This window comes from Aethalodelphis obliquidens, unplaced genomic scaffold (assembly GCF_003676395.1).
Source record: "Aethalodelphis obliquidens isolate GAN/ISIS:26980383/991018 unplaced genomic scaffold, ASM367639v1 scaffold2, whole genome shotgun sequence".
Taxonomy (NCBI): Eukaryota; Metazoa; Chordata; class Mammalia; order Artiodactyla; family Delphinidae; genus Aethalodelphis; species Aethalodelphis obliquidens.
The window spans coordinates 73,092,137-73,102,448 of record NW_020837946.1 but is presented as its reverse complement, the minus strand read 5'-3'; the positions used below and the strand labels follow the sequence as shown (position 1 = coordinate 73,102,448).

General features: G+C 39.4%; 1 protein-coding gene across 4 annotated transcripts in view; it reads right to left on the bottom strand.

Moving 5' to 3' along the window:
* The window catches only part of ACVR1 (activin A receptor type 1), a 127,394-nt gene that overhangs the window by 15,604 nt on the left and 101,478 nt on the right, over nt 1-10,312 (bottom strand). For all 4 annotated transcript variants that reach the window (XM_027130955.1, XM_027130964.1, XM_027130969.1 and 1 more), the window contains one exon: nt 1,143-1,418. In XM_027130955.1, the coding sequence (XP_026986756.1) occupies nt 1,143-1,418 (276 nt within the window). The remainder of the gene's footprint in view (nt 1-1,142; nt 1,419-10,312) is intronic.

Genomic DNA, 10,312 nt, shown 5'->3' with positions numbered 1-10,312 from the left:
GCCTCCTTATACTTGGAAAACACCGTCAAATAATTTCTCAACATGAACACAAGGACTTTAAAGGGATAAAGAAAAATTTTATTTGAAAAAAATTTATTTGAAAGAAATTTTCCTATGTCAAATCCCTTGTGTTTAAAAACAATTTTATCATCTATGTAATTAGAGCTAACACTGCCTAAACGTTTATCCATGTAACAATAACTATAATGATACGAAAATAAGAGCGACCATTTTTTATTCAAGGAGAGTGAGTATCCTCAGTAGTCCACTGAAATGAATAACCAAAATTACAATTCAGTTCTCGTTAGCATAATTATTCAGCCAATATTCTAGGGGTCTAGGATGAATAGGCTTTATAGAGAATGCCACTATAAATGAAAATAATCTTATTTATAATGCAGTTAAAGCTACATTAAGCATCACCCTAACACCGTAAGAATGAGATATGCCAGCAGGGCAAATGGTAAATTAGTTTGGGGATTTTTTTTTCCCCCTCTTTCTTTGATTGATAATTTTGCCTTGGTTACAGAACAACGTTATAAACCATTTTTAAGACAAATTCATTCCATAGGTTATTTCATTGTGTACCTACTTTGTGTAAGGCTTGTGAAATCAGAATGCAACAGTACTGGTTGCCTCTCAGGGTGGGCTGGGGCAGGAACGGACTGAACCAGCACGAGGTGACTTTCTAGAGTAATGGGAAGGTCTGTATCTTGACAGCGATTTGGATTTTACAGCATCTGTCAAAAATCTGAGAGTGTGTACTTAAGATCTGTGCATTTCATGTGAAATATAAATTTTACCTGAAAAGAGAAAAAAAGTAAAGAACTCCAGTGAATGACATATTGGTGTGTATGCTGAAGCCACTGGAGGGAAGGGCTCTTTTGTTTGCAATTTACTTTGAAATGTATCAAAGATTAAGCTGTATTGATAAATGGAGGCTGGATATGTGATAACAGTAAAATGTTCATGGGAGAATCTAGGTGGTAAATATACAGGTGTTCACCGTGAAGCCCTTTCAATTTGCATGCTTGAAATTTTTCATAACAAAGTGTTTGGAGGGAAAAAGATGCAACCTGGCTAAACAAGAGAAGACAACAAAAGTTAAAACAGTAATTTAGAAATATTTTTTAAAAATTTACCCAAATCTGCTATGCAACACTGTCCATTCTTCTTAACCAGGATGTTTTTGCTTTTTAAATCTCGGTGAGCAATGGCTGGTTTCCCTTGGGTCCCAAAGATCTCTATGTGTAAATGTGCGAGACCACTAGCTATGGACAGCACTATTCGCAGGCAGCTCACTGTATCCAGAGTAGTAAGCTGAAGGTAGTCATACAGCGATCCCATTTCATGATAATGTGTGATTAACCACAACTGTGTACTGGAGTGTCTTGATGTCATGTCTGAAGCAATGAAACCTGGAGACAGCAAGAACAAAATTAATAGACATGTGAGAATTTCACATTACAGCTTAATTTACTATACAGAAATAGCGACCCATACAGTAGAGATCACCTATAACAAAAAATAATTAAACTTACCAACTGCCATAAAAGGTTTACAGAGGCATCAACAGAGAAAAATAATGTATTTATACCTTAAGAAGACACTGCTAGTGAATAGGAAATTTTCATATTCATTTCCATTGTAAATAATCCTTTGAAATTTTTTTTACATTGCATTAAGATTCAGATAGAAGGGGCTTCCCTGGTGGCACAGTGGTTGAGAGTCCGCCTGCCGATGCAGGGGACACGGGTTCGTGCCCCGGTCCGGGAAGATCCCACATGCCGCGGAGTGGCTGGGCCCGTGAGCCGTGGCCGCTGAGCCTGCGTGTCCGGAGCCTGTGCTCCACAACGGGAGAGGCCACAACAGTGAGAGGCCCGCGTACCGCAAAAAAAAAAAAAAAAAAAAAAAAGATTCAGATAGAAATAATGTCTTTGTGTTTACCCATAATGAGAGTGTTAAACCCTTTATCATGTTGACATTCCAGGCACAGATCATTCATCAACCACCCAGAAAGAACACAAAGCCTGGAACCTAGACACCTGTGTTCTAGTCTTGATCTGCCTGTGATCTGCTTTATAACATTAGGCAACTCATTTGGGCTCTCTGGATTGTCTCTGCTATAAAATCAAGGAGTGAGTTTATATTAAATGTGACTGATTCATCGATTTAAAAAAGGAACCTATCAAATATAACAGGCACCTAGGATGCTCTTTGTCAGTTACACAGGAAAACCAAGATGATGGTGTTTGTTGGCTAGAAAAGAAGACAGAGTTAAAATGGAAAAAGTATGATATAATGTGAAAAGTCCTGTAATATATATGTGCAAAGGATAACAGGAGCCCAGAGCAGGGAATCATAATAATTCAGACTAGATGTTACAGTAGGCTTCCATCATGAAGTGACAACTGAAGTCGTCTTGAAAAGAAGTGAGATACTGATCCTGTGATAAACTGTAAACACGAAAAAGAATATATATGTATAACTGAGTCACTTTGCTGTACAGCAGAAATTAACACAACATTGTAAATCAACTATACTTCAATAAAATTTTTTTAAAAAGTGAGATATTGAAAGATGTAGATAAAGAGGAAGGAAGAAATTTTTCTAGACATTCTAAGGGGACTTTTCAGCACACTGAAAGAACTCGCAGTCGGAGGTACTTCCTAACCTATGAAATAAATGGTGATGTGTGTGCCCATCTTTCCTGCTACAGAGGTGCTTTCCTAGCGTTATAGATCTATACCTTATAGACACCCATATGGACAGTGAAATTTGGAACTTAGAAATACAAGGGGATTGTTTTTTTAAAGACAGATATGGCTTGAAGAATTAAATGACTTGTGAAAGTGTAAAGAAAAAGGAGAATACATAAACATGCCGTACTTTATATAAAGTACTTTATATAAAATTTATATCACTTGCACAAATATTTTCTCATGGAATTTTTCTCAGTAGACCAGAAAGATAAATATTATACTCATTTTACACATGATGAAGTTGCTGCTGGGAGGTGCCAAGGATCACACAGCTAATGATCATACAGCTATTAAGTTGCTACCAACTCCAAATTTGCTGCCAGCTGCTCTGATACACCATACCTTGCATAGGAAAGTTCTGGGAACAAAGAAACGTTTCCCTATTTGATCATCATCATCATCGACAATAGAAGCAGCTAATAATTAGTGAGAATCAGCAATGTGCCAGGCACAGTTCTAAAAATCCTACATGCAATCCTCCAACAACCACATGAAGGGGGCAGATTACATCACTGACATTAAGGTCACTAACCGTCCCCAGCAATCTGGCACCAGAACCCATACTCTTACCCACCATATCATCCTGCCCTCAAACAAGCTGGCTTCTACTCGAGAAAGACAATCTGACATTTGTACCTGTGGGATATCTGTAAAGTGAACCGAATAACACTTCCGCACTTTAATCCCCATCTCTTTCTCCCTCTTCCTCTAAGCTGGTCCCCACAGCCAGACTTAGTCTCTCACTCTTCCCTGTTATCCCACCTGCCTCTGTCTCCCCATAGCTGATTCTCTTAGAACCCTTAGCTAGCCAAAATATCAAACAAAATGTGCACTTAGACATTTATTTATTCTTGCTAAAGAAACTCTTTCTGCTACAACAAGGTCCTACTGTATAGCACGGGGAATTACATTCAATATACTGAGATAAACCATAATGGAAAAGAATATAAAAAAGAAGGTCTGTATGTATATAATCAGTTATATCACTTTGCTGTACAGCAGAGATGGGCACAACACTGTAAATCAACTGTACTTCAATTAAAAAAAATGTTTCCAGGCTTCCCTGGTGGCGCAGTGGTTGAGAGTCCGCCTGCCGATGCAGGCGACACGGGTTCGTGCCCCGGTCCGGGAGGATCCCACATGCCGCGGACTGGCTGGGCCCATGAGCCATGGCCACTGAGCCTGCGCGTCCAGAGCCTGTGCTCCGCAACGGGAGAGGCCACAACAGTGAGAGGCCCGCGTACCACACACACACACAAAATGTTTCCGCTTTATCACTTTAAACCACATGATATTCATCTTAATTTTATTTTTATTTTTTTAACATCTTTATTGGAGTATAATTGCTTCACAATGTTGTGTTAGTTTCTGCTGTATAACAAAGTGAATCAGCTATAAGTATACATGTATCCCCATATCCCCTCCCTCTTGCATCTTCCTCCCACCCTCCCTATCCCACCCCTCTAGGTGGTCACAAAGCACCGAGCTGATCTCCCTGTGCTATGCGGCTGCTTCCCACTAGCTATCTTTTTTACATTTGGTAGTGTATATATGTCAATGCTACTCTCTCACTTCGTCCCAGCTTACCTTTCACCCTCCCCGTGTCCTCAAGTCCATTCTGTACATCTATGTAGGTCTTTATTCCTGTCCTGCCCCTAGGTTCATCAGAACCATTTTTTTTTAGATTCCATATATATGTGTTAGCATACGGTATTTATTTTTCTCTTTCTGACTTACTTCACTCTTTATAACAGACTCTAGGTCCATCCACCTCACTATAAATAACTCAATTTCGTTTCTTTTTATGGCATAATATTCCATTGTATATATGTGCCACATCTTCTTTATCCATTCATCTGTCGATGGACACTTAGGTTGCTTCCATGTCCTGGCTATGGTGAATAGTGCTGCAATGAACATTGTGGTACATGACTCTTTTGGAATTATGGTTTTCTCAGGGTATATGCCCAGTAGTGGGATTGCTGGGTCATATGGTAGTTCTATTTTTAGTTTCTTAAGGAACCACCATACTGTTCTCCATAGTGACAGTATCAATTTACATTCCCACCAATAGTGCAAGAGGGTCCGCTTTTCTCCACACCCTCTCCAGCATTTACTGTTTGCACTTTTTTTTTTTTTTTTTTTGCGGTACGTGAGCCTCTCACTGTTGTGGCCTCTCCCCTTGCGGAGGGCAGGCTCCGGACGCGCAGGCTCAGCGGCCATAGCTCACGGGCCCAGCCACTCCGCGGCATGTTGGATCTTCCCAGACTAGGGCACGAACCCGTGTCCCCTGCATCAGCAGGTGGACTCTCAACCACTGCGCCACCAGGGAAGCCCTGTTTGCACATTTTTTGATGGCCATTCTAACTGGTGTGAGGTGATACCTCATTGTAGTATTGATTTGCATTTCTCTAATAATTAGTGATGTTGAGCATCCTTTCATGTGTTTGTTGGCAATCTGCATATCTTCTTGGGAGAAATGTCTATTTAGGTCTTCTGCCCATTTTTGGATTGGGTTGTTTGTTTTCTTGATATTGAGCTGCATAAGCTGCTTGTATATTTTGGAGATTAATCCTTTGTCAGTTGCTTCATTTGCAAATATTTTCTCCCATTCTGAGTGTTGTCTTTTCGTCTTGTTTATGGTTTCCTTTGCTTTTTATGGTGCAAAAGCTTGTTTCATTAGGTCCCACTTGTTTCTTTTTGTTTTTATTTCCATTCCTCTAGGAGGTGGGTCAAAAAGGATCTTGCTGTGGTTTTATGTCATAGAGTGTTCTGCCTATGTTTTCCTCTAAGAGTTTGATAGTGTCTGGCCTTATATTTAGGTCTTTAATCCATTTTGAGTTTTTGTATATGGTGTTAGGGACTGTTCTAATTTCATTCTTTGACGTGTAGCTGTCCAGTTTTCCCAGCACCACTTACTGAACAGGCTGTCTTTTCTCCACTGTATATTCCTGCCTCCTTTATCAAAAATAAGGTGACCATATGTGCCTGGGTTTATCTCTGGGCTTTCTATCCTGTTCCATTGATCTATATTTCTGTTTTTGTGCCAGAACCACACTGTTTTGATTACTGTACCTTTATAGTACAGTCTGAAGTCAGGGAGCCTGAATCCTCCAGCTCCATTTTTCTTTCTCAAGATTGCTTTGGCTATTCAAGGTCTTTTGTGTTTCCATACAAATTGTGACTTTTTTTTGTTCTAGTTCTGTGAAAAATGCCAGTGGTAGTTTGATAGGGATTGCGCTGAATCTGTAGGCTGCTTTGCGTAGTATAGTCATTTTCACAATGTTGATTCTTCCAATCCAAGAACATGGTATATCTCTCCATCTGCTTGTATCATCTTTAATTTCTTTCATCAGTGTCTTATAGTTTTCTGCATACAGGTCTTTTGTGTGTCCTTAGGTAGGTTTATACCTAGGTATTTTACTCTTTTTGTTGCAGTGGTAAATGGGAGTGTTTCCTTAACTTCTCTTTCAGATTTTTCGTCATTAGTGTATAGGAATGCAAGATATTTCTGTGCATTAATTTTGTATCCTGCTACTTTACCAAATTCATTGATTAGCTCTAGTAGTTTTCTCATAGCATCTTTAGGATTCTGTTTTGTATAGTATCATGTTATCTGCAAACAGTGACAGTTTTACTTCTTCTTTTCCGATCTGGATTCCTTTTACTTCTTTTTCTTCTCTCATGGCTGTGGCTAAAACTTCCAATACTATTTTGAATAATAGTGGTGAGAGTGGGCAACCTTGTCTTGTTCCTGACCTTAGAGGAAATGGCTTCAGTTTTTCACCACTGAGAACGATGTTGGCTGTGGGTTTGTCATATATGGCCTTTACTATGTTGAGGTAGGTTCCCTTTGTGCCTACTTTCCTGAGAGTTTTTATCACAAATTGGTGTTGAATTTTGTCGAAAGCTTTTTCTGCATCTATTGAGATGATCATATGTAAACCACATGATATTCATCTTTAATAACTTTCTCCAAAATGAATATCCCAAACTATAGAAGCACCACTCAAAAGAAACTAAATTACTGCTATGTATTTGCGTAGCCTTCACTGATTCCTCTGGCCAAGGGAGAGCAGCATCTGATTGACTGAGTGATTGATTAAATAAATAAATAAATACAATTTATTCTCTCACCTTCTCTAAGTCCCCAAGTTCTTAGAGAAGGATTTTTGTCTGTCCCGTTAGTTAGGCTCTAGACCTTCAAGAAAACTGACTTTTAAATAAGTAAGATTTTTTATAAAACTATTTACCACTCTAGTGTGAATTGTACAACTACATTTGCTTCAACATGCTAGACCATTTTTATGGGACTTTTGTATTTTGAGTCAAAGCACTCTACTGTTAGTGGAGACTGAACAGGTGCCCATACACTGGAAGCCTGGCCCAGCCATTGGACGTGTTCATAACACTGAGAGAACGTGATAAGGGCAAAAGCCTCTTACATAACAGCCAAAGTCATCCTTCCAGGTGCCTCATAAACTAAAATAAAACCCCAAATCTTAAGTGAGGTAAGCAGTGCCCTTGTAAGCCTCTCACTCCAGCTCTCGTGGGAACCAGGTGCTGGGCAGCTCTGATACCTGAAGAGTGAGGCCACCATGCTGGGGAGCACAGGGCTTGAGAGTGTTGAACCCCAGAGCCAGACTACTGGGCATCCACACGGCTCACCATCCTGAGCTGGGTGATCCCACGTGTGCCACATAAAATCGTCACCTTGGTTTCCTCATTTATAAGATATGGATAGCACCGTCCTGTATCTCAAAGGGTTACTGTGAAAATAAAGAGTTACTGTAGGTAGAATGTTTCATATGATGCCTACCACACAGTAAGTGTTCGAGAGTAGCTGGTTACTATTATAGTTCAAAATCGTCCTGGGTTCAATTACAGCCCCAAAGTTTGTAATTTAATATCTTTTTCAGGTAGTTTCCTTCACTTCCAATTGGTCTCAAGGAATTCTGACTGATTAAATGGTTAAGCAGTACCTTTTAAGAGTATGTGGCAGTTCTGGAGATGGAGGGTGGTGACGGTTGCACAATATGACTGTACTTAAATCTCGCTTATATGATTAAAATGGTCAACTTAATGGATATTGCACCATTTCTTTTAGTGCTATAATCGCTCTTAAAAATTTATTTTATTGAAGTAGAGTTGATTTACAATGTGTTAATTTCTGCTGTACAGCACAGTGATTCAGTTATATATATATATATATATATATTCTTTTTCATATTCTTTTCCATTACGGTTTATCACAGGATCTTGAATATTCCTGTGCAATACAGTAGGACCTTGTTGTTTATCCATCCTATATATATTAGTTTGCCTCTGCTAATTCTGAACTCCCCTACTCCCCTCTCCCTTGGCAACCACAAGTCTGTTCTCTATGTCTGTGAGTCTGCTCCTGTTTCATAGATAAGTTCATTTATGTCATATTTTAGATATAAGTGATATCATATGTACCAATTTGTTTTTTTTAAAGAGTGTAAGATGAGACTTTGGAGTGAAATTGTCATATTAACTGAAACTCCCTGGTTTCAGTCATGAGGAAAAGGATGCTCAGAAACATACAACTTTGGCCCAGAGTCACAGAGTGGGCCTGTAATGATGCTGAGAATAGAAACTGGCTTCCCAAACTCCCAGACACTGTTCCAACCACCAAACAGAGCCTCCCGTCATTCACTTCTCTGCTGACTTCTACACCAGACACAGCAGAAGGAACAGCTGAAATCCAAACTAGTCATTGGAAAGATATCATTTTGGGGGGGATAAACAATGAGGGCCCATAATTTTATACGTGTGTGTAATTTAATTATGTATTTCGAGGGGGCTAGAGTTAGCAATACTCAAGGGTGGGGGAAATCATGATCTGATATTCAAAACAATCTTTTGATAGAAAAGAAAATGTCACAGAAAACCTTAAAGTCTCTACGTCCAAAAAAACTGCTAAGGCAGGGAAAGAAGTTTACCAAAAAAAAAGGTGGTACATTTCTACGAGCTGTCTCAACTAAGAGGACCGACTACACAGTAAAATTAATCCATACAGCTGTAATTATGATGAGAGTAACAAGATCTCATGAATTCACAGCTTCCATGGATCATTATGTAATAAGTGGACAATGTTTTACCTTCTGTGATCACACTAAGGGAACCTAACTTCTCTCACATGAATCATACTGCAAAGGTGACTTTCAAATTTCCTGTGTGATTAAATCCAATTTAATCAATATTTACTAAGCACCTACCACGTGCAGGGAACTGTCCTCAGGACTGGGTGTGAAAGCAAAAACAATGGAAATAATTCTTGTACTGGGTGTACAGTGGAGTGGTATCACAGGTCATTTAACTCAAGAGCATGGATAAAGTGACTACTTGCATAGCACGGCAACATCTAGAGCATTTTGATCAATGAGCCCATAAGCCCATGAGCCCATGAGAAGAGAGGGGCTGCCTGAACATGCCCTTCCTTCAGTGAGTCTCAGACCCCACGTGCTTCTCAGAGTACGTGCACCTGCCCGTTAAGAGTACTTCTACTAAGATGTGACACATATATACAATGGAATATTAATCAGCCATGAAAAGAAATGAAATTGAGCTATTTGTAATGAGGTGGATAGACCTAGAGTCTGTCACACAGAGTGAAGTAAGTCAGAAAGAGAAAGACAAATACCGTATGCTAACACATATACATGGAATTTAAGAAAAAAAATGTCATGAAGAACCTAGGGGTAAGACAGGAATAAAGACACAGACCTACTAGAGAACGGACTTGAGGATATGGGGAGGGGGAAGGGTAAGCTGTGACAAAGCGAGAGAGAGGCATGGACATACATACACTACCAAACGTAAGGTAGATAGCTAGTGGGAAGCAGCCACATGGCACAGGGATATCGGCTCCGTGCTTTGTGACTGCCTGGAGGGGTGGGATAGGGAGGGTGGGAGGGAGGGAGACGCAAGAGGGAAGAGATATGGGAACATATGTATATGTATAACTGATTCACTTTGTTAAAAAAGTGAGAAACTAACTAATAAAGCAGAAACTAACTAATAAACTAACTAATAAAGCAGAAACTAACACACCACTGTAAAGCAATTATACCCCAATAAAGATGTTAAAAAAAAAAAAGAGTACTTCTACTGTTTAAAGATAAGTACTTCTTGTACATCATGACTTTTTTTTTTTTTTTTTCCATCATGACTTTTAATACAGCCAGTGGTTTATCTGTTACCCAACCTCAGTCTGTTCCAGTGTCAGAGGAAATATTGGGACATTTAAAGGTAATTTTGACTGTAGATGAATTTTCACCTCACACTATGACTCTAGAATCTAAGAAGCAATTCCATGAGCTAATAACTACCATGTGGTTAAGAGTTAGACCATCCGGTGTGATTCTCAGCTCCATTATTTAACCTGCTGGGTGATGTTAACCTCTCTGTACCTCCGTTACCTTATCAGTTACAACCAGGAAAATAAGGATATCTGCCCTCTTACAGTCATGGTGAAGATTAAATGAGAAAATGTGCATGACACAAAGCAGTGCTTACTGCATAGT